The sequence below is a fragment of the Mauremys reevesii genome, linkage group 15 (genome assembly GCF_016161935.1).
Source record: "Mauremys reevesii isolate NIE-2019 linkage group 15, ASM1616193v1, whole genome shotgun sequence".
Lineage (NCBI taxonomy): Eukaryota > Metazoa > Chordata > Testudines > Geoemydidae > Mauremys > Mauremys reevesii.
Window position 1 is genome coordinate 31874464 of NC_052637.1, and position 23461 is coordinate 31897924.

Sequence of the window (23461 nt, forward strand, 5' to 3'; positions counted from 1 at the left end):
CTGGATAGAATTTTTTATGTTTGAGATAATGTGAAATATTCCATGTATTTATTGACTTAAATTACTGGAACATTAGTGTGACCAAAATTGTCACACATTGAATTGTAGTTCTGGAAGAATAACAGTCCTTCACGCTTGTGTTGGTTGCAACATATCAGAGGCAGTTCATTCTCAAGCAATATTGCAAGGGGGAGAGTGCACAATGGCAAGTCTCCCAAAAGATAAACAATTAAGGCAAACATTTACACCTTGTGTTACATACAGTTGTTGATCATTACTGTATTTTGTTTATACATATTCCTTCCTGATATCACTTTTCTCGGCAGTTCCTGCTATAGTCTGCGTTAACACAAGGTCAAAACAACTTCTCTTACGGTTCTTTTCCACTCCCCCAGGCCCTGCCTGGAAGTCTCGCGTTATTAGCTGTTAGAGTTAGCCTGACTCTTGCTCTTCCTAGAAGACTAAGATGTCTGTGCTTTCCCCCCCACACTTCCACCCTCCCCACTTTTGTGCTTCTAGCACAACTATCAATCTTAAACCTTCGTGTTCATCAAACCTTGTATTTCTGATTCTAGATCAAATGGCTCAATCTTACGGGTTTCATGGGATGCAACAACAATGCCTGGTTAATATGAACATAGAAGGTGTTAGTCAAAGATGTAATAATACAACATCAGTAACAATCCTAAACTAAACAGCAATAAAAACTATTAACATTCCCATGGTAATAATATGATTGGGTTCTTGTACAATATTAGTCACAAAGCACTACATCAAGTAAACTCTATAAGCTGTATGAAAGGCACTTTTCAAGTTGATATATATTTTGAAGCATATGAATTTGCCCTTGTAATTCAGAGATTCTCTGAACCTCTGGTAGCCCTAAAAGCAAATTTTGAAACTGGTCAGATACTAAAGTAATCCAATTAAAGAGTATATGAAACCTAAGGGCTGATTATAAAATTCTATCTGCAGGCCAATAAATATAATTGCCTGCAGCAGTGGTGAGATTAACATGTACATCTCGTAAAGTGGTGGCCTTAACACACACACAGCTGTCATTAGCTTGGAAAAGCAGGTGTCCTGTCAGGGTAGTTCCTTGTCCCATACCTTACCAACAGATGTTGTCATAAACAGTAACAACTTCCCCTGGCTTCAGTTTACGTACACATTGAAGTTGGGGGAGGGAGTGTTTTCTAACGGACAGAGTGTCCATTGACTCCCTATCCAAATGTCGGGTGTTATTCCGGAAGCACTGACTAAAAATTGATTAGGCATATCAGGTAGTCTAATTTCCCAAATGTTTCCGTGAATTATCCAATCCCACATGCATTCTCCCCACGGACCCGGCGGGATTTTGGTATGTGGAAGCCCACACACTTCCAACTTGTCCGTATGTTTGGAAAGAGCACTGTGAGCGTCTGCACTTCCACCCAGAAAATCTCCAAGTATATCTCTATGGCCACAGATCAGATGGCATTTGTGAAGCACTGTAAGGGCAGCAGGCTACGCTTGATGCTCGAGATCACTCTGAATGGCCATCAGCTGGTCATTCAGGAGATCCTGAATTTCTGAGCAAACCAGATCCCACTGCAATTTCTTTCGTGCCTCTGATATTCAATACCATCTCTGTCAATAGCTTCTGGGTCATTGAGCTAAGGGCAAAAACATGTAATTCACCAACCCCAGCCTGTAACTGGGTTAACTGTGCTCGAATAATAAGACCAGTGGCCTTTTCCAGATACCTTAAGTTCTCATCATATTGTTGGCCTTCGTAAGTGTTCTAAATTGCTGCTGAACTATTGGCACCATCCCATAGGGATCACTAAGGTGTAAAGGCCTTGGCCATTGGGTTTCATTAGAGTATATGATATTATCTGTATTAGAATGTGTTACAGGGAATGGTGGCAAAGGTGGAGGGGATGGTGGGGGTAATGTTCGTGGCAGCAAGGCGTCTTTGGTTTCCGTCATCTGACCACCAGTTAGGGAGGGCACTACATTCTGATGGTACTTGTCTATAAGCAGAGTTCTCAGGCCCCAGACTAAACCCAAACCACCACTCAATACCACTGTCCCAAGCGCAGTTCCCACAAGTTCCTCCCTGCCATGTTACCATACTCCGTCTCTTTCACCAGGGCCAATTTTTAATGTCTTTTGTAGTCAAGCATCCCTGGACTTTGACAATTTCAGTGGAGCGAACATACCTTCTTTCCTGGAACAGTCATGGTTCAGCATCATACAGGGGAGAGGTTACCAGCATGTCACCCTGTAATAACTGGGTTCCTCCAGCAGATGGTAAATGTATGGTGGTTCTGTTAGTGGACAAGGGAGAGGTTACCAGCACTTCACCTTGTCCTTTTCTCCTGCTGTCCAGAAGGAGGAAAAGTAGTATCCAAAGGAGGGACAGGCTGATCAGCAGTCAGAGGGTCATCTCGAGGTGGAGGGGCCTTTTTGCAATGAGAAGGATGGGTCCAGGCAGGCAGTCCTTGGCACTTCACAGCGACGTTGGTAGTTAACAGGGCTTGGTAAGGGCCTTTCCAGGGTGGGGCCAGAGCAGTCTTTTGCTGATGGACCTTTATGTAGACCCAGTCTCCTGGTTCCAGTGAGTGGCAGGGTTGCTCAGGATCCTTGGGTAGTGCTTCTTTCACCTGTGTATAAAAGACCTGACACATTTCATTAGTTCCTGATGATAATTAAGCATTGTGTCATCCATTAAATGGATGTTCATCTGGGCAAAGGTCAGTGGGGGAGCAGCCAGTAGTCACATTGGGCATCCTGTCAGGATCTCATGTGGGCTAAATTCAGTCTTTCAGTTGGGAGTGGCCCTCATATTCATCAATGCTAATGGGAGGGCATTTGGCCACTTTAAGTTCATCTCAGCACAAATCTTGGCCAGTTTAATTTTGAAAATCCCACTCTGACGTTTCACCGTCCCTGCAGACTGTGGATGGTGGGGGCAATGGAGATCGTGTTGAATCTGCAGAGCTGCACATAATTCTTTTACTATCTGTCCAGTAAAATGAGTTCCACAGTCACTGTTGATACTCACAGGTATGCCAAATCATGGTACAAAATCCTTACGCAACAATTTCACATCAGTCTTGGCATCTACCCTTCTGCAAGGGAAGGCCTCAATCCAATTTGAAAATACATCAACTAAAGCTAATACATATTCAATTACAACATTTAGACATTTGAATAAAATCAATCTGACTATTTACAAAAGTCCTCAGGAAGGGGGATGTGCTGCCTGCCTAACCTTAACAGCTTTACCAGCATTATGTTGCTGGCAGATTACACACGGTTGGCAGTATTGCTGGGCCACAGGAGAAAAAAACTGGTACAAACCAGTCTCATTTAACTACAGCAATCATTCCCCCCCTTTTGCTCACACGTGCCACTCCGTGGTGCACGCGAGCCAAATAGGACAAAAGCATCCTGGGTGCAACCAGGCAGCCGCCCAGGAAGCACTGAAGGCGATCAGGATGTAAAATGAATCCAACAACACTCCAAGAGCATTTTTGGCTTTTCAGTTGGTATCAGCTTTTCCTATTTTTTAATAAAGACAGAGAGGATATTTCTATCCCCTCTGGGGTGGTCATTGTTTAAAATATTTCTCTTATACAAATAACCTTGCTTATTTCAGGCAAAACAGAGGAATTGCCCCCGTATTTTCCTGTATTTGTTTCATAGGCAGGCCAGGTTTCAATGGCTCCTATCTTTATCATTAGGTGATTTGCATTAACACAACACAGACGCTCTCGGCTTGCTTTTGGATTCAGAGTCATTCACAGGTTAAAACTTTCACTTGAAAAGGGACACAATTAACTCTTACCAGAGTTCTGATTGCCTGTTCCCTTTAACTCCTGCTTTCAAACACACAGTGATTTGAAAAGGAAAACACACAACCCCTTTTGGCTCCCCTTTTGCAAAGTGACCATTGATTACACAGAGCCACCTTGAGGCTTGGTGTGGGGCACTGTAAGGGAGTGGACTCACCCCTGCTGCACCTCCTGCTGGTTGTCCATGGGAGTTAGCTCTTCCAGCATCCTGGAGTGCCCCCCTGCAGGCTAGTGATCCACCTTACCCTTGGCCCCCCGTTTCCCACCCAGGATCTCACTGCCCCTGTCTCTTGGCTGCTGCCCCCACCCCGGCAGTACCCCCACACTCCGGGTCTCCCCACCCAGGGGAACCCCCACCCACTAACCCCACCTCGCCTCAGTGTAAGGCTACTGCCAGTCACCATCTAGCCCCACTCCCTGGGGCAGACTGCAGTATACGCCATTCATCACAGCAAGGTTGGGTTAGACCTGCTGCCTCTCTCTATAACTGGGTTGCCCCTCTGCAGCCTCAGTACTGGTCTTAGGCCCTCAGCTAGGCCCATAGCCTGGGGCTTTCCTAGGCCAGAGCACCCCAGCTCCTCTAGCCTTTCCCCAGCCCTGCTCCACTCCCAGTACCCTGCTCTGCTCCCTAGCACCCAGGCTCTTCTCTCTACAAGCAGAGAGAGTCCTGAGCTTCTGGCTGCCCTGGCCTTCTTATAGGCCCGGTTAGTCTGTTTGGGGGCATGGCCCCACACTTCCCCCAATCAGCCAGGGCTTTGCTCCCTTCCCCAGCCCCAGCCCCCTCCTGAGCTGTTTCAAGCCCCGCAGGGCAGGAGCGGGTAACCTCACCGCTACAGGCACTGACTTTCTTTCTTTATTACAGCTTCTATCTACTATTTGTTACCAAAAACAGACTTTAAATCTTTTCCCATTCTCCTGGATTTGCCTGTCCTGCTGCAGCCACAACTTTGGTCTTATTTAAAATGTTTTAAATCTTGTGAAGCATTAAGTTACCTTAAGGGTGAAATGCTAAATACCAAATTAAACAGCACTAGTTTCCTGTGTCTGGCAAAAACATTCTCAGTTTTGCAACTTTAAAACAACACCAATTCACCTCAAACTTATAAAGGTGTACACCTTTGTACACACCAGGAGTGTTCCTTAGCAAATTCGACTAACTTATTCATAGTCAAATGATTTCACTTAAATAACCTCTTGCCTGGATTGTTTACAGACATTCCTTGGAAAAGGGCCCATTTCTCCTTCAGAATGGCTGCAAAGAACCAAGACTTTTCTTTTCATAACACCTTCTTTTAACATTTGTACAGCCTTTCCTTCCTAGCCTCATCTCCACCACTAGGGGCCCTCGTACCACCCACCCGCTAGTACCTCCAGTAACCCCACGTTGAGTCATGATGCTGGAGTGGCAGGGAGTGTGGAATTGGCTCCTTCTCCCTATTTTGCCCACAGCAGCTCCACTCTTCTTTAAGCTCTGCCCCTCAACACCTCCATGATAACCCCCCTGCCTGCACAGCTCCCACCAGATCCGCTCGGCTGCCCCAATATTACCAGCTCTCATGGTTTTAGTGCAAGTCTCACAACGTTCGCTGCTTTGTTTAAAGCCCCAGCTCCTGGATTCTTGGAATGATGGGAGAATCTCAGCTTTCCTTAGAAAAATAAACAATATGTTTCCAGCCCACCCCACAGCAGAGAAAAAATTGAAAAGGTGACCCAAGTGCACCCTTAGGTTTCAAAAAGTGGAAGATAAAAAAAACCCAAAAGGCATCTTTAAATGAACAAAAACTCTTGAGATTTTAAAACCAATCTCATGGTTGCTGAGGCCCTACACATGATTTTTGAGTGTTTTGGGGGGAGGGACGATATCAGTGCTGCCATATAGAAATAGTTAGTGATGTAGACACACAGGTAGCTGAAGCCTCAGTGGGTAAGTCTACATCAGCGGTTCTCAACCTATTTACCATTGTGGTCCGCATATGCAGCTGTGTGTGTGTCAGGGCCGTCCCTAGCTATTCTGGGTCCCTACACAGCCCCCCTGCAGGCGGGGGCAGGCCTCCACAGGGGCAGGGCTGGCTTGGGCACGCCAGCGGGAGGTCCAACGAATCCACAGGACCAGCGGACCCTCCACAGGCATGCTGCCGAAGGCTGCCTGCCTGCCGCCCTCCCGGCGACCGGCAGAGCGCCTCCCGCGGCATGCCGCCCCAAGCACGTGCTTGGCGTGCTGGGGCCTGGAGCCACCCCTGTTCCTAACTGTTCTGATCATGTTGGTACCTGGAGATGAGAGCCACAAGCTTGAACTCTTTGATCCTGTGATTTTTGAATGTTTGAAGTTGGCAGTCCTGGGTTTGCACCAGTTCAGCGCTAATCTCGGTAGCTATGTCCACCACTAAACTGCAGTGTAAACAAAGTCTTAGCATGGCACTCAGAAAAACCTTTCAGAAACCTTCAAATTATGGGAACTGTGGCCCAGCTTTTCTCTCAGTGATTTGTGACGTTTTCTTTAATCATGCTTCTCCTTTTTTAAAAAAGAAGCAAATACCAATTACCAGAGAATGTAGGTTGAGCAACTTCTTTCTGTAGTAAAACAGCAGCCTTTTCACAGGGAAGTGGGGTGAGGCAGCGGATAGATCTAAAACTTGACACCATAGAACTGGTCAGTGAGTCTTGGGGTTTCATTTTCAACTCTCACAAAAGGAAGAGGGTCCCTGCGATCTCCTGGAGAACCCAGATCTACCAGAGGAGAGATTCACCCACCTAGGGAACCAGAACCATGAGGATTTTCTCGGTTTTGCTCTGGATTCTTTTCCCAGGTGAGAGTGACATGGTCTTTTTGTGGCTCACTAGAAATACAATGCAAGCATTGGGTTTGCACAGGGTTTGCCAACTTCACCAACAGAGCTTGAAAGTCTCAGCTGTGCTCTTGCTGTGGTTCTAACTCACCCAGGAGATGGAACTTACAAAGTGGGCAGCACAAGACAAAGCAAGGAAAAATTCAGCTGAAAAGGAGAAATTTTCAGAATGTTCTCAGCACGGCTGGTCAAGGAGCTGACAAGAATACTTTTTAAAATGGGGGGAAATGCATTTTTAAAATGACTAAACTAAAAACTGCTGATGAGATTTTGCACAAAAACATCATCTCTGGTCTCAGACAAAGCCAGGATAATTTTGGCTGAAGAGCAGAATTATTCAAAACATAATCAGAACAGACAGTTAAATAATAGAAAACCTTTTTCACTAATAACTACTTGATGAAAAGATAGCCAGAATTTGTAACAAATATTATTCAAAATGAACTATTTGACTAGCTCTGGCGACGAGCATGTGAAAATAGGATGGGATAATGGAAGCCCTACTGAAACCTTGATAGAAGGGACACTATCAAGTATTTGATACCATTAGTTTTCTAGGCTGTGTTTTGTCTACCTAGTTGCTAATATGGCCCTTATCATCAAAGTATCTTTCAAGCAACTTTCAAAGGCTGCTTTTTTAAAATAAATAAATAAATAACTGTAACAAAAGTGAACCAAACAATACCAATGTAGGGCCTAATCCTAGAAACACTTCCACATGCTTAATTTTAAGTACATGATTAATCCCACCAATTTACTCTAAGCATGAGTGCCAATGGGGGTTGTGCTCTACTTAAAATGAAGTATATGGGTAAATATTTGCAGGATAGAGGGGTGGCACTTTTCTTGCCCCTTGTCTAGGCTAGCTTCGATAGGTAGTATGTTAGATCAAGCTAGCTAGCTCTATTTAACGAATACCTTCCGAACTGTAGTTTAGAACGTGCTAAACTAGTCAGATATACGTTGCTGAGATAGATATCCCAGCATATTGCATATAGGAGCATCATACTGGAGCAGAAAGGGTGGGGGCAGAACCCCCAAAATATGAACCTGAAATGGAAAACCAAAACAAAGTGACATTTTAGGTGAACACGAAAAAAGAAAGTTTCATTTTGAAAAGTCAGTTTGAAATTGAACTTGTCATTTAAATGTTCCATATTCCCCACGCAGAAAATCCAAATATTGTTTCGAAACAGAATTTTTCCTGCAGCAAATGTTCCTACTGGCAAATATATTAGTTGAAAATACAATTGACACCTACATTCACTCTAAGCCTCTGTGCGCTGCCAGAGTGGTGCAAAGGGGCCTGCGTGTCAATAAGAATCAAGCTTAATTCTGAGCCCCTTTTATAGTTATTAATCTGCTGAGATCAGCCCAGCCCCCATGCTGCCCATCCCCCACCCCATTCACCTGCTCCCACCAAACCCCAGGGGAGCAGCGCAGGTTTGGGGACAGGTGAACCTGGAAGCTGCAGGCTCTGACCCCCCTGTCCAGCCCGCAAAATGCTGAAGCATCGCGCACAACTCCCCCCACCCCCGGGCACGTGGGGGCAGGTCACAGCTGGTGGCGGGCAGAAGGGCGCCCCCCCGGGTCTCACTGTCTCTGTCCCTCGCAGGCTGCTGGGCGGTGACGGGCCCCGGGGCAGTGCGCGGCGCCCCGGGCGGGTCGGTGACTGTGCGGTGCCGGTACCGCACGGGCTATGAGGATTATCAGAAGTTCTGGTGCCGGGAAGGTTTGGCAGGAGGAAGTTGGCGCTGTTCCGACAGTCACGTCATTGAGACCGACGGGTCGGAGGCGGAGGTGACGCGGGGCAGAGTCTCCATCCGAGACAATCGCACCCAGCGCGCGTTCACCGTGACCGTGGGGAACCTGACACCGGCAGACGCCGGCACGTACCTCTGCGGGGTGGGGAGGATCGGGCTCCTTGATCTCAGCGCCGCTGTGACACTCACCGTCTCCCCAGGTAAATCCCGGCGCTGCCGGGCTCGGGGCGGGGGAAGGGGGCGGGTGTCTAGACCGGCAGATCTGCTGTAACCCAGGCGGGGCCAAACGCCGCAGCCCGCTCTGCGCAGGGCCCGGCCCGGGGCTGCGAGGGGCCAGAGGGCGGGGGCTGCCCCGGACCGGCCATCGAGCCCCTCCGCGGCTCCCCGCAGCGCCCTTTGCCCAGCGCGCCCGGCCCCTGCCCAGCCCTGCAGCACTAATCACCCCGCTACTGAGACCCCCAGGCTCGGCCCCGCTCCCCAGTGGCTACATGAGCCCGAGCGAGGGCGGAGGCAACCCCAGGCAGGGGCGGGGCGCCTCCCCGACAGGTGTGGGGCGGAGGAGGAGGAGAAGGGGGGAGAGAAGCGGGGCCCTTGGCAGAACGACCATTGGAGGGGGAGCTGCCAGACTCCAGCCATGTCCCCCCGGAGTATAGATATCGGTAACCCACATTTTTGGGGGGAACGGCAGTGTGGGCAGTGTGAGGTCGATGATGTCCTGAAATATCCCTTTCCGTGATCTGTAACTGCCTGTGGTTTGTAAGGGCGGTGACAGGTAAGTCATTCTCCGTCCCTGGGTGATTGTAACTGGTTTCTGAAAGGAAGGTTTTACACAGTTTATTTTTTCTCGTGTGATTGGATGTAGACAGAGTCCTGTGTTCTTTTGTTTAAATAACTGAAGTGGGATCTATCACTAGGGCAGGGGTGGGCAAACTTTTTGGCCCAAGGGCCGCATCGGGGTTCCAAAACTGTATGGAGGATGGGTGGGGAAGGCTGTGCCTCTCCAAACAGCCTGGCCCCCGCCCCCTATCTGCCCCTCCCGCTTCCCACCCCCTGACTGCCCCCCTCAGAACCCCAGACCCATCAACTCCCTCCACTCCTTGTCCCCTGACTGCCCCCACCCCCAACCACCCCCCTGACCCACACCATTGAACGCCCTCTGCCCCCTGTTCACTGACTGCCCCAACCCCTGCCCACCTACCCCTGCCCCCTGACTGGCCCCCCGGGACTCCCATGCATATCCAACCAGCCCCAGGCCCCCACCCCTCTTTCAAACCATCCCTGCTCCCTGTCCCCTGGGACCTGCTGCCCCTTATCTTCCCCCCCGCTCCCTGACCTCTTACCATGCCGCTCAGAGCCCAGTGGCAGCCAGCCACCCCGCCCAGAGTGCTGGCAGCATGGTGAGCTGAGGCTGTGGGGAAGGAGGGACAGCAGGGGAGGGGTCAGGGGCTTGCATCCCCAGCCGGGAGGTCAAGAGCCAGGCAGGAGGCTCCCGTGGGCCAGATGAGGCCCACTCAGGGCCACCGAGAGCAGGTTCAGGCCCGGTGAAAAACATTTTTCGGGCCCACCAGCAAGAGCAGACCGGCTAAACAGGGACGACAAAGGTGGGCCCCGGGCCCCATTCCAGACCACTGGGCCCTGGTAATTTGTACCGGCTTCCCCGCCTCCTCAATCGGCCCTGGGCCCGCGGGCCATAGTTTGCCCCCGTCCGCACTAGACTATTAAATTAACGGAGAGAGGGATGCTGGCCCAGCTAACAATGGAGTCTGCAGGTAGACCTGCCACATTTAAAGCACACCTAACAGCATGTACATTCACAATTTGGCAAAGTTAGCCACAGAAGTTAGCCAGAATTAGAGGGAAGATAACGTGCTTAGTCTTCAGGAGCAATCCATCCTACACAACGTTACAGCTGGCAGCAAACAAAAGCTTTGACTGGGATGTGGGCCAGGATTAAGTGTGAAGGTTCTGGGGCAGCAACAGATTCATTCATGATCAGACTTATGCCAAACATTTCAGGATGGGTTGATTTGTAGAGTAGACTGGCTCTCTGGTTTTCTCTACAGCTAATTCTTCCCCAAACCCGACTGCAAGGACACCACAAGCAACAAATCAGACAGATTCACCTTCTCCAACAAAGACTGAATCAAGGTACTCCCCTCCTGCACAAACCACTCCTGCACAGTGAGTGCCATTACTTCTGTCACTTCTCCCGGTGCCCTAGCAAGATCCATCTCCAGAGGCGCAAAGAATAGTGACCTCATTGGTGATAACGTCCCACAGAAAAATGAATGTTGCTTTTATCAGCAAGAACCTGGAGGTCCAGTGAGGCTGGATACACATGAAGGAAAATGGCAATTCTAGATGCAGAGTAGAACTGGACAGGGACTGTCTGGATTCAGTCAGATCAGACTGTACAACAGGATGAATGAATCCCCAAGTAGGTGCTGAGGTTCCCTTTCAGGGCAGGGTGCTGAGGCTCTGTGTGTTTCATCGTCTACAATGAAACTCTGCACATCTTCAGCCTGAGAGCAGCCCCAGATTGTTTTAGTGGGAGGAGTCTGGTCAAATTTACAAAGATTTAGAGTCTCTATTGTATTTCAACTGCACAGATTCCAACTCATCATCATCATCTGTTTCCTGCTCCTGGGCTTATTGAAGGGTCTCCTCTTGCTGTGCATAGTCTCTGCTAGGATCTGGATGAGTGTACGCTACAGGAGGAGCCACAGGGAGATGGTGCCAGACAGACAAGGTGAGAGCATCTAACATTCCCACTACAGGGTGACATGCTCCATGGGAATGTTCTCACTCTTCTCTTGAACACCAAGGGCTCAATCATTAGCTTTACTGTGAGCAGAGTAAGGGGCAGGGAGTTGTTGCATTGCCCCTGGAGCACCCTGGGAGGCAGATCATTACTGCCCAAGTTACAATGTCCCTTCCGTTCTCCTCCCCGACCCCTCCCCCCCCCCCCCCCCAGCTTCAGGGATGGAGCAAACCACCCGATCTATAACCGATGCAGAGAACTTCCAGTGGTGAATTGGCTCAGCTACACTGCCAGGTTCATTGTGGAGGTGGAGCCAATATTCCACCAAGTCCCCAACCTTTACCTTCTACCTGTCCTGTGCTCTGCTGCATCTGCTTCCTCTCCTGCATGGATACCTAAATTGCACCCCTTATGGCTCTCTGGTGTTCTAGCTGGGCCATGATTTGACCAAAACCTTTACATAGAGGTGTGATGAGTCTGTGTGTGAGTAGGGAGACAGACATCCTCTCTGCTCTATAGCCCTGGTCAGGAATTCCTAGGACCAGACTCACCCCATGATGGCTATGAACAAAAAACTCCCAGCATGACGTGTTTCTTCTCCAGTCACCGGTGGTGTCGTTGTTTTCCTTGCAGCTCATGAACTGCCTCTTTGCTAGTTCTTAGAAGTGGATCAGAACCAGCAGGAGGATTCATTTTCCAGCTTTGCACAAAGTATCCCACACCGTGATTTTCTTCTCATGTCAAGTGAAGCTATTTCCCTCACGTTCTCAGAGGATGAAGTCTGCTGGAGGTGACTGTCTGTTTTCCCAGGCAAGGGTATCTAGGTTCTTATCAGAGTGTTGGAGAGCCCAGGACCAAATTCATACCTGGTGTAAGCAAGTGTAACTCCACTGAAGTCCCAGAGCCAAACGCAGGGTCAGAGTCAGCAGTGACAGAGGCGGCCCCTGCATCAGCTGGGCTCTAAATAGTCACAGTGACCTCAGGTGAAATGCGGGAGCTGCCAGCAGGTGTTCTCCAGAAGGGATCCTGTAGGTGGAATTCCCTCTCTCCCTTGATCCAGAGTGTCCCAGACCTATTGACACTGCAAAGGCCATCTCATTTTCCAGGCTCCTGAGGAGGTGGGGTACTAAGAACTGGGATTTGTGCATTGAGGCTCAGGATCACGCTAATGGTATCACATTTTTTCCTAAATCAAAGACATTTATGAAAGAAAACAGACAACGGCGCAGGGAGACAGACTTCCACACAGCTCGAGTCCCAGCTTGTCTGCTGCTTACCCAGCCCCACACCCTCTGGGACAATGTACCGTTCACACAGACACCTACTGGGTGAATGATGTAACTGCAAGAACGCATTGTCAAATATTCTTTTCAACCCCTCCCTAGATTTAGGGAGGTTGCTGTGTTTATTTTCGTCTGCACTAGTTTGTTTGTATGTTTAGTTTTTGGCAAATGCACCTGGAGCCCTGGATAGACTTTTTTATGTTTGAGATAATGTGAAATATTCCATGTATTTTTTGACTTAAATTACTGGAACATTAGTGTGACCAAAATTGTCACACATTGAATTGTAGTTGTGGAAGAATAACACAGTCCTTCACGCTTGTGTTGGTTGCAACATGTCAGAGGCAGTTCATTCTCAAGCAATATTGCAAGGGGAGGGTGCACAATGGCAAGTCTCCCAAAAGATAAACAATTAAGGCAAACATTTACACCTTGTGTTACATACAGTAATGATCAACAACTGCATTTTGTTTATACATATTCCTTCCTGATATCACTTTTCTCAGCAGTTCCTGCTATAGTCTGTGTTCCATTCGTATCTAACACAAGGTCAAAACAACCTCTCTTACAGTTCTTTTCCACTCGCCCAGGCCCTGCCTGGAAGTCTCGCGTTATTAGCGTTAGAGTTAGCCTGACTCTTGCTCTTCCTAGAAGACTAAGATGTCTGAACTTCCCCAACACACACTTCCACGCTCCCCCCTTTTGTGCTTCTAGCACAACTATCAATCTTAAACCTTCATGTTCATCAAACCTTGTATTTCTGATTCTAGATCAAATAGTTCAACCTTATGGGTTTCATGGGATGCAACAATGCATGGTTAATATGAACATAGAAGGTGTTAGTATTATTACATCTTTTACATCATCAGTAACAATCCTAAGCTAAACAGCAATAAAAACATTAACATTCCCATGGTGGTAATATGATAGGGTTGTTTTACAATTTTAGTCACAAAGCACTATATCAAGTAAATGCTCTATAAACTGTATGAAAGGCACTTTTCAATTTGATATATATTTTGAAGAATATGAATTTGCCCTTCTAATTCAGAGATTCTCCGGTAGCAGCAAAAGCAAATTTTGAAACCGATCAGATACTAAAGTAATCTAAGAACTGGGATTTGTGCATTGAGGCTCAGGATCACGCTAATGGTATCACATTTTTTCCTAAATCAAAGACATTTATGAAAGAAAACAGACACAACTGCGCAGGGAGACAGACTTCCACACAGCTTGAGTCCCAGCTTGTCTGCTTGTTTACCCAGCCCCACACCCTCTCTGGGACAATGTACTATTCACCCAGACACCTACTGGGTGAATGATGTAACTGCAAGCACACATATTACTGTCGAATATTCTTTTTAACCCTTTCCTAGATTTGGGGAGGCTGCTGTGTTTATTTTTGTTTGTACTAGATTGTTTGTTTGTACTAGTTTGTTTGCTGTGACTGTCTCGCTACTACTGCACAGGTTACTGTTAACAGATTTCAAGTATCTTTTCATTGTGTCTGCATCTTTCTTCATTGCAGTCATTCTCTCAGCTTTTTGTTTCCTGTTCTGTGCACCTGACATCATCTTTTTATGTACCAGCAACACTGTTTCCTTCCCAGTTTCCTGAAATATAAAAAAACCCGCTTTTCTCACACTACGTGACATCATATGATTGGGCAAAAACAATTTCAGCTTCAATATGCTACATAGAACACCAGATCTTTCTGGAGAGAACTTGTCTTTGATCTGCTGTAGCCAGCTGGTTTAATAAAATGCCATGCGAAAGGATCGTTTATGGCTAGGCTTTCCTTCTTGCCTGTCTGTTACTGCAGAATTAACAAACTGCATAAAGACTTATTTTACTCATTTTGTTTTTGGATTTGTAATTTTTTTTTAAAGGAGGTAAGTGATCTAAAGCAGAAGTTCTCTCCCTCCAGTATTGCAGTAAAAGAGGACGGACTCTGCATCATCTACTACAGGGATTTCCACTCTCCATAGCTGTGGAATTGGAGTCTTGAGAGATTAGGGGACAACGCACATTCATGGGGCACATGAAGGAAGCTGCTCAGTCCTTTGCTCCACTGAGTGCAGGGCCGGCTCTTGTCTCTGCCCCTTGCAAAGGGAACTGTCATTATCAGTCCTTCTTGGCAAAGCACTTCCTTTAAGAGCTACATGGGGAATGGGTTATTTTAGATTAAACATTTACCCTAAGAGATGATGCGCAGAAGGAAGATGCGATTTCTGAATGGCATCAGATTGTGAAATGAAACAACAGGTAAAACATTGGATGGGTCACTTACCCGTCGGTGGGGTTCTTCCTCCCCAATCTGAGCTGCTCTGCAGAACCACTGGCAGCTCCCTTAGCATCTGGCCCAGCTGCACTTGCCTCTTATGCCTGGTGCTTGGCCTGCAGCTCAAGGCAGGCTCCGTGCTGTCGGAGGCTGCATCTTGCCCGAGCCCATGGCCCTTCTGCAGCCCTCTGGTCACTCCTGACTCAGGGAGGGCAGTTCAGATTTTGGTTGGGATGGGGGAAGCAACTTTCACTGTGGTTCCAGGGGATACTTAGGCACCTGGAAACTCTAGGGTATTTTTGCAGATAATTTAGAAATTAGCTGTTGATTTCACTGTACACACACAAATCCACAAATATTTCCATCAGTAATAATTAAATTATTTACAGCTAGGGAAATGCTGCTTGAGAACTTGTTAGAGTCAAAATTCAGCAATAGAAACTTCTGACTTGGGCTTGTTACAAATGGACTAGTGAATGAATAGTTAAATCAACAAATCCTTTCTGGTTTTAGGATATTTATTTTGTATATCTTGACACTTAGTGGGTTTTGCTGTTTTGTTGTAGTCATGTTGGTACTTGGATACGAGAGCCACACGCCTGAACACTTTGATCATGTGATTTTTGAATGCTTGAAGTTGGCAGTCCTGGGTTTGCACCAGTCCAGCACTAATTGCTGTAGCTATGTCAGCCGCTGAACTGTGGTGTAGACAAAGTCCTAGCATGGCACTCAGTAAAACTGTGACCAGCTTTTCTCTCAGTGATCGTGACGTTTCCTTTAATCATGCTTCTCCTTTTTAAAAAAAGCAGCAAACACCAATCACCTTAGAAGGTAGGCTGAGCAACTTCTTTCTGTGGCCAAATAGCAGCCTTTTCAAAGGGAAGTGGGGTGGGGCAGCTGATAGGTCTAAAAACTTGACACTATAGATCAGTAAGTCTTGGGGTTTCATTTTCAACTCTCACAAAAGAAAGAGGGTCCTTGTGATCTCCTGGAGAACCCAGATCTACGAGAGGAGAGAGTCACCCCCTGAGGGAACCAGGACCATGAGGATTTTCTCTGTTTTGCTTTGGATTCTTTTTCCAGGTGAGAGTGATATGGTCTTTTTGTGGCTCACTAGAAATACAATGCAAGTATTGGGTTTGCACCGGTTACAAGCTTCGCCAGCTTCACCAAAGGTTTCAAAAAATGGAAGATTAAAAATAAGAACCCAAAAGGCATCTTTAAATAAAGAAAAACTCTTGAGATTTTAAAGTCAATCTCATGGTTGCTGAGGACTACACATGATTTTTGAATGCTTGGTGGGGAGGGACAATATCAGTGCTGCCATATAGAAATGATTAGTGATGTAGACACACAGACAGCTGAAGCCTCAGCTGGTATGTCTACACCAGTGGTTCTCAACCTATTTACCATTGTGGGTGGCATATGCAGCTGTGTGTGTGTTATGTGGGCTGCATCCACACAATACATATACTATCTGTATGGCCCTGAGGATGTCACATGGGCCACAGCTGTGTGCTGATTGGGCCACAGGCTGAGAACCTCTGGTCTCCACTGCAATTAAAAACCTGTGGCTGGCCTGTGCCAGCTGACTTGGTCTCGCAGGGCTCAGGCTAAGGGTGTGTTTAGCTGCACTGTAGGTGTTCAGGCTGGGGCTGGATCCGGAGCCAGGGTTCTAGGATCCTGCAAGGTGGGAGGGTCCCAGAGCTCAGGCTGCAGCATGAGCCCGCGTGTCTATACTGCAGTTACACAGCCCCGTAGCCGCGCTCCTTAGCCCGAGTCGCCTAGCACAGGCCAGCTGCAGCAGCGTCTCTCTCGCTGGGGATACCTGCAGTGGAACCAGGGGTGTCTAATTGCAGTTTAACCCAAACCTTAGGTTGCGTAGCAATTAGCAACATTTTTTTCAGAGCTCTACCATCATATGTTCTGTGTATTTTGTGGCTAAAGTTTTCCCCATCAGCCTCTGGTATAAGCAACATTTCATGCTGGGAGTCGTCCCCCCCCCCTCAAATGCAAATAGCAAACACCACCGTCGGTGGAGCAATTTCCTTCCCTAGTGAAACACCAGCCGCTTCAAAGGGAAGTGGGGCAGCTGAGAGATCTAGAAACTTCACATTATAGAACTGGTCAGTGAGGCTCCAGGTTTCGTCGTCAACTGGCCTAAAAGAAGAAGGGGCCCAGAGGTCTCGGAGAAACTTGATGTTCCCAGGGAGCGAGTCCTGTGCAGAGGAAACCAGGACCATGAGGATTGTCCCTGTTTTGGTTTGGATTCTTTTCCCAGGTGAGAATGATGTGGGTGCTGTGGGGTGTGCTAGAAAATACACTGAAGTGACTGTTTGCACAGTTTACAAGCTCTGTCAGCTTCGCCATCAGAGCTGGAAAGCCCCAGATAGGTTCCTGCAGTGGTTGTAGCCTACTGGAGATGCAGCTTGCAAACCGTGCAGGGAAGCAAAGATTTGAAATCTGTATCCTAAGAAAGCTTTCTGTGGAGAAGATATAATGGGGTCTAATCTTGTGGTATGGGTTTCCTTTCTTTAAGGCTCAGCCCAGACAGTCATGTGAATGTGTGAGAATCTCAGCGCTCTTTGAAGAAAAAACAGAGAGTGTTTCTAGCCCTTGTGGTTGCAGAGAAAAACTTGAAAAAGTGCCATGAATGCAGCCTAAAGACTCAAAACCAGAAAGCCAAGAACAAAGAACCACGAATGTATTATGTTTAAAATCTGCTGATTCCTAAACCCTTGTTATGCTTGAGGGGATGGGGACTGACCTGATTTTGGAACGCTTGGATTTGGCAACACTGAGATATTAACCAATGGCTGCAGTTAAGCATCCTAGCTCCTAGTGTTAGCTAATGTGGGCACCACCCCGCACGGAATGACAGGCCCACTTCACCATAGCCCTGCACCTTGCATAGACCTGTACGTCAATGAAAGTGGGTGTAAAAGGCTACAAACGTCAGCATGACAGTAGTTTACGGTACTTTGCGCTGGTGTAAATGCCCGCGCCGTGGAGCACGCGAGTTGCTCTTGCTCCCAAGTCGGCTTTTGAAAAGGTTAGAGACATGAACTTCAGAAGCCAGATCCTGTGGAATCTGCAGTCCCTGTGCAGAGACACCTCTTCCCCTTGATGCAGTAACTGACGCTGGCGGTGGAACAAGCCACCGGTTTGTGTCTCTCGCCGGAGAATAGAGACGGTAAAGCTAGATGTGAGCAACCTGTATGGAAGGAGTGACCTCCAGCCATAAATAATGAGAGAGAGAGAGAAAAAACAGATCTAATTTACTTCATTTTACTGCAAAGACAAAGCAAGGCTGAATGGCAACGCCTGCTCCTGCAGGGTTCCAGCATGTCTTCCCTTGAGTTAAAATAACCCCCAGCCAACAGGGGCTAGGAAGGACCCTGCCCCTGCCAGTTCTCCCAGCTCTGCCCCTCCTGCTGCACACACACACACGTTCCAAATGCTCAAGCATCCCCCACAATCCGCTGCCCCCCAGCACTGGCTGCATTGCATTGCTGTTCACAGCTAGAAAGATTCTCAGTTTCTCTCTTTGGCTCTGTCTCTCACAGGCTGCTGGGCAGTGATGGGACCTGGCACAGCGCATGGCCAGCTGGGTGGCTCGGTGTCTGTGCAGTGCCAGTATGGGGCAGGCTTTGAGGCTTATCCGAAATTCTGGTGCAGACGCAAAGTTGTGCTGTGTTTCAATCACCTCATCTTTGAGACCACGGGGTCGGAGGCTGAGGAGACGTGGGGCAGAGTCTCCATCCATGACAATCACACCCAGCGTGTTATCACAGTAACCCTGGAGAACCTGACGCTGGCAGATGCAGGGACTTACCTCTGTGGGGTAGCCAGGATTGGCCTCCCTAATCCCAGGGACTCCGTCAAAGTCATCATCTCCCCAGGTAAAGCCTTCCTCTGCACCCCCATGGCAGTGACAGGAGAGGGGGAGCTGGAGGTGGGATGAACGGGGTGGGGAAGGGCTGTCTGTAGCTCTGAAGACATTCCTCTAACCCGGGGGGGGGGGGGGGGCAGACACAGCTGCTGCTTCCTTCAAAGGGCTCCAGCTGCAGTTGAGGACAGTGGTGAAAGAACTCCAGCCCTGCAGCACCCTTCATGCAGCGCTCCTCCTGAGCGAGGCCCTAAAACCACTCAGAACTGGGCTCCTCTTTCCTGCCAAGCCCCCACCCACAGTCCTGCCTTAGCCAGAGGGCGGGGGGGGGGGAGGCGGGAGTCATTCTCCAAGTGGGGTGTGTGTTGGGGGTGGGGACAATTCCCCAAATGGGGGAAGAGAGACATGGGGCATGTAAATGAGGTGTGTGGGGGGAAATCACTAGATTATTAAAAAAAATGTATTGGATCAAATTTCGATTGGGGAGAGAGAAGCATCCGAGCTACACAGAGCTCTTCCTTGGGGCTGGGAAAGGTGCTCCGAGTGACACAGCTACATACAAGTTCTGACCGGGAATGCCTGTCCCAGACCCGAGAACAAGCTCCGTGTAGTTCAGAAGCTTGTCTCTCTCACCAACAGAAGTTGGTCCAATACAAGACATTCCCCCCACTCCTCTGCTTTCTCTAATATCCTGGGACCGACACGGCTACACCACCACTGCAGAGATTATTAAACGCAAGGAGTGAGTGGTGCTGGCCAGACTCACCGTGGCTCTTGCGGATGCCTGTCTCAGTGAAAACACTCCTATCCTGGAAGAGTCAGAGACACGTTCCCAGGCTGGCTAAGTTAGTCACACAGGCATACACAGCCCAGCCTCCCTTCACTCCAAGTGTTGGTACAAAGGCCTTAGATCTCAGGAGCCCTGACAAAATTCAACACTTTGGATTCTGATGTGGGTCAGGACCATGTGTTGTTTCCATGCCAAACATACTCCATGATGATATGCATTGAAGGCTCTGTTTAGGAAGGAGGAGACATTGTTTGTGGTTGTGTGTGTTTTTAATTGTGTTAAATTTCTGGTTTTAGCTGCAGCACTTCCTTCAATCCCAACGGAAAAGGCACCACAGGCAACAGACCAGCCAGCTGCTCCTGCCTTCACATGGATTTCCACTGGAAGCCATGTATCTAGCTCATTTATGTCCTCAAGTAACAGCTGCTTGGACAGAAGTGGCACCCAAGCACAGTACGTTCCAGTGGGTCTGTAGGCTTCCCCCTGGTGCAGTCAACTGTTGTGTGGAGGGTCCTTCAGCTCTCTTCCCACCCCCCAAGATTTCTGCAGCATCTCAGCAGTTCCAGTCCAGTTACATCAGGTTGTTGTTGACTGGATAAATGAATAACTAGAGGTGGGTGCTGGGGTGCAGTATAAGGACAGGGTGCTGAGGTGATGGGTGCTACCTCTTCTCCCCAATGAAGCTTTGTTTGCGCCTTTGCCCAGAGAAACCCCAGGGAACGTATTAGTGGGAGGAGTCGCGTCAAATCTACAGAGCTTTACAGTCTCAATTGTATTTCTCCTGCATAGAGCCCAACCCAACATCCTCTATCCCTTGTTCCTGATCGTCCCCATCGTCCTGTGCATAGTCTGTGTTGTGATCTGGGTGAGCGTACAGTACAGGAGGAATTCCAGGGAGATGGTGCCAAACAGACACGGTGAGAGCCTCTGACCTTCACACCATGACACACTCCATTGGGTGGCTCCCAGTCCTGTCTTGATCACCAGGGGCGGTCACAGCTTTATCATGAGCACAGAGTAAGGGGCAGTGAATTGTTGACTTGACCCACACAGACTGGGAGGGAGATTGCAACTGCTCAAGTTACATGGTCCCTTCTAGTGTCCCCATTCTTCTGGAGATGGGGCAAACTTTTCTTGGTGCATCACCACAGCTTTGCTGCCAAGTGCATTGTGGGAGGGGGAGCCAACGGTCCATCCATTCCTCAACCATGGCATCCATCTGTGACTGGGGTAAGGTAGCAACTCTGCTGAGTCCGCTTCCTCTCCTGCATGGCTACCCAGAACACAACCCCTAACACGTCCCTGCTGCACCAGCAGGGCCCTTTGACCCAAAACCTCTGTATATGACTGTGGTGAGTATGGTTGTGAATATGGAGACATCCTCACTGCTCTGTATCCCTGATCAGGAACATACACAGCAGAACAGCTTTGCACCCTGACAGGTATGAACAGAAAGAATCCAGCATCAGATGTTTCTCATCCTGTAACTGGTGATGTCTGTGTGTTTTATTACAGCTAAGGAATTACCCCTCTCCCAACTAAGGAATGGGCCAGAATCCACAGGAGAAGAATGCATCTCTCAGCTCTGCCCACAGTATAAATCCACAGAGTGCGTCTGACTTTCCTCTCATGTAAACAAACTATTTTCTTCACATTCTTAGGGGACAGTCTCCTGCAGGTGTCTGTCTCTGTGGTTCCCATGTCTAGGCTTAGTTCTGCATCATAAACACAATGAATGGCTAGCAAGAAAAAAAAAAGAAAAGAGGGAGGTGGGTGTTCTTGCAGCCAACTTGGGTGGCCCAGCACTGATGGTGCTGCAGAATTTACCCCCAGAAAAAAAGATGGAGTTTTCCAAACCTGGCACAAGCTCTTGACACATGGTTTGGAGCTAGACATCAATCTGAGCTGACTTGGACACAGCTAAGAGCTAGGAGAGGGAAAGAAGTAACCCCACCAGAAGTGGAGGAGGACCTGTGGAGACTGGCATTCCTAATATACTCAGCTAGCACCGTGGCCTTCCAGGATCAATTGGCAATGGACCATTTATAGATGCTCAGCTGGACTTGGACTTGACGATCAAGATGAACAAAAGGAGGCCAGAGACACTCCAACAGGCTCTGGGCTTAGCCACAGAGTATGAATCTTTTCTTGGAGCACTGCACCAGAAGAGGAAGCAGCTGCTAATGAGGAAGGTAACTGCCATGCACCCTATAGGTGCAGCTCTGTGTTTAACAAGTACAATGGAGAAGGCGATTCTAACCTGCTTGATGACATTTTTGAACAATTAGGAAAAAATAAATTTAAGTTAAAACAAAGGAAATTTGTCAATAATGCAAATATTATGGGAAGCCATTAAGTTAAATGCTGCCTGTGATGGGGTTGAGACTCACCACCATGGCACCTCCCACTGGTCACTCCGGGAATTAGCTCAGTCCTTGGTGGAGTGCCCTCTGCCGGGGGTGTCCCATCCATCATCTGTTCCTCGCTGGTGTCTGGACCCGCGTTGCTTCCTGGTCGGCAGCATCCTCTTCAGGATACTGCCCTCCAGCAGTGCCCACTGCTCTGGTTTCATCCCCTTCTGGGGGTCCTGCACCCCAGCCATGGTGGTCAACCACACCCCAAAGTCTAACCCCTAGTGTCAGGGGTCTGGTGCAGACCACTATCACCACATCCACTGGCTGGGTGTTTGGCCAAGGGAGGGGGACCCAGGCCCGCCCTCTACCCTGGGTCCCAACCCAGGGACCCTTTAGTGGCAGCCTTCCTGCCCTCATTCTCTCCCCTTCTGTGCTTCTCTCCCTGGGCCACTTCCCTTTCGGTTCCTTTGCACCGGCCAGCCCCTTCCCTCAGGGTCTGCAGCCTGGCAGGTAGCTGGCTGGAGTTCCCTTCTGTTCCCCAGAGCCTGCCCTGCCCTGCCCTGCGCTGTGCTGCGCTGTCCCAGGTGCTGGTCTCCTTACTCAGGAGACAGACCTTCTTCTCTGAAGGTCTGGTAGAGAATGCCTGTGCCTCTCTTAGGCAGCCTTTATATAGGGCCTAGCCTAGCCTTCATTGGCTGGCTCTAATCTTGGCCCTGATTGGCTCTCAGTAAGCCCTTTCCTGATTGGCTGCCAGCCTGCACCACCTCTCTGGCCTACTCTAAACCCCTTTCACATGGGGGTGGGGCCACCACACTGCCATTGCGGGGAAATTAGCCATTAAAAGAAGGACTATTATAAGTACAAAGCAGGCCAAGACAGAGTGTCATAAGTGTCTAATGAAAGCCCCTCTCTCAGGTTGGAAACCAGGGGAACACCAAGCTGAATAGACAAAGGTTGGAGGTACAAGTGTAACACTGACAGACCCTGGTTGTGGGTGGGTGCAATCAAACCTGGGGCCTCTGGAGCTTAGTGCATGAGCCTCTACTGCATGAGCCAAAAGCCAATTGGCTGTTAGCTAAGGCTGGAGAGCAGACTCATTTTATCTCTCTTGCTAAGTGGTCTTGGTGCCCCTAGATGGGACAGAACACCACACCCAGGAGGTGTGTGGGTTACACAAGGAGCAATCTCATAGTTTTGTTTAGATCTGGGCACTTAAAGCACAACAATAATGGGAGTTTGGCTATTGATTGTGGAGCTGTGAAACATACAGGAATAGTTGATACCAATTCAAACATAGTTATTAGCCGAGATGTGCTAAAAAAGGCTAAGGAATAGGGGGATCCAAACCTGAACCAACTAACTGGAACAGTGATTAGGACACAGGCAACCATCTGGAAATTGGGTTCAAAGATTCAACCTCTGGAATTTGAGCAAGAGATAATGGAGACATTGGATGAGCTGATAATCTATTTGGATTTCATTACAGCTAATAACTGTGTAATCAGTGCCAGGAAGGGTGTCTTAGAAATTCACTCTGTGGAAATTCCCTTTAAAGACATGGTGGCCCAGGTGAAAGAAATGATTTGCAGCAAACAAGTTGTCGTACCTCCAGAGTGGAAACCATCATCACAGCTATGTACTGCGGTAGCTTT

At 48.5% G+C, this 23461-nt stretch overlaps 2 protein-coding genes across 4 annotated transcripts; both read left to right on the forward strand.

Annotated features, from left to right (window-relative positions):
• Window positions 1-1015: 1015 nt before the first annotated feature.
• LOC120383134 (protein CD300H-like) lies at window positions 1016-14351 on the forward strand. The gene is made up of 6 exons (XM_039500754.1): window positions 1016-1026; window positions 8242-8651; window positions 10515-10599; window positions 11061-11200; window positions 11846-12002; window positions 12410-14351. Exons 1-5 carry the CDS (start codon window positions 1016-1018, stop codon window positions 11866-11868), a joined length of 669 nt encoding a protein of 222 aa, XP_039356688.1. The 3' UTR covers window positions 11869-12002; window positions 12410-14351.
• Window positions 14352-15736: 1385 nt separating this feature from the next.
• LOC120383432 (CMRF35-like molecule 2) lies at window positions 15737-22018 on the forward strand. Of its 3 annotated transcripts, none has more exons than XM_039501582.1 (5): window positions 15737-15859; window positions 18343-18678; window positions 19752-19908; window positions 20245-20372; window positions 20971-22018. In XM_039501582.1, the coding sequence occupies exons 1-5, from the start codon at window positions 15820-15822 to the stop codon at window positions 21072-21074; spliced, it is 765 nt and encodes a 254-aa protein (XP_039357516.1). In that variant the 5' UTR covers window positions 15737-15819; the 3' UTR covers window positions 21075-22018. The 3 variants fall into 3 exon arrangements, with proteins under 3 accessions (XP_039357516.1, XP_039357515.1, XP_039357517.1); XM_039501581.1 differs by lacking the exon at window positions 15737-15859 and adding an exon at window positions 16851-17057; XM_039501583.1 differs by lacking the exons at window positions 15737-15859; window positions 20971-22018 and adding an exon at window positions 16851-17057 and having other exon boundaries at window positions 20245-20498.
• The last annotated feature ends 1443 nt before the right edge of the window (window positions 22019-23461 follow it).

Coding starts and splice junctions, on each gene's coding strand:
- LOC120383432 (XM_039501581.1), top strand. CDS start 16,976: ATGTTCCCAGGGAGCGAGTCCTGTGCAGAGGAAACCAGGACCATGAGG. Junction 19,909..20,244: donor AGAAGTGGCACCCAAGCACA/GTACGTTCCAGT, acceptor TCTCCTGCATAG/AGCCCAACCCAACATCCTCT. Junction 20,373..20,970: donor GATGGTGCCAAACAGACACG/GTGAGAGCCTCT, acceptor GTTTTATTACAG/CTAAGGAATTACCCCTCTCC.
- LOC120383134 (XM_039500754.1), top strand. Junction 8,652..10,514: donor GACACTCACCGTCTCCCCAG/GTAAATCCCGGC, acceptor TTTTCTCTACAG/CTAATTCTTCCCCAAACCCG. Junction 10,600..11,060: donor CCAACAAAGACTGAATCAAG/GTACTCCCCTCC, acceptor TCAACTGCACAG/ATTCCAACTCATCATCATCA.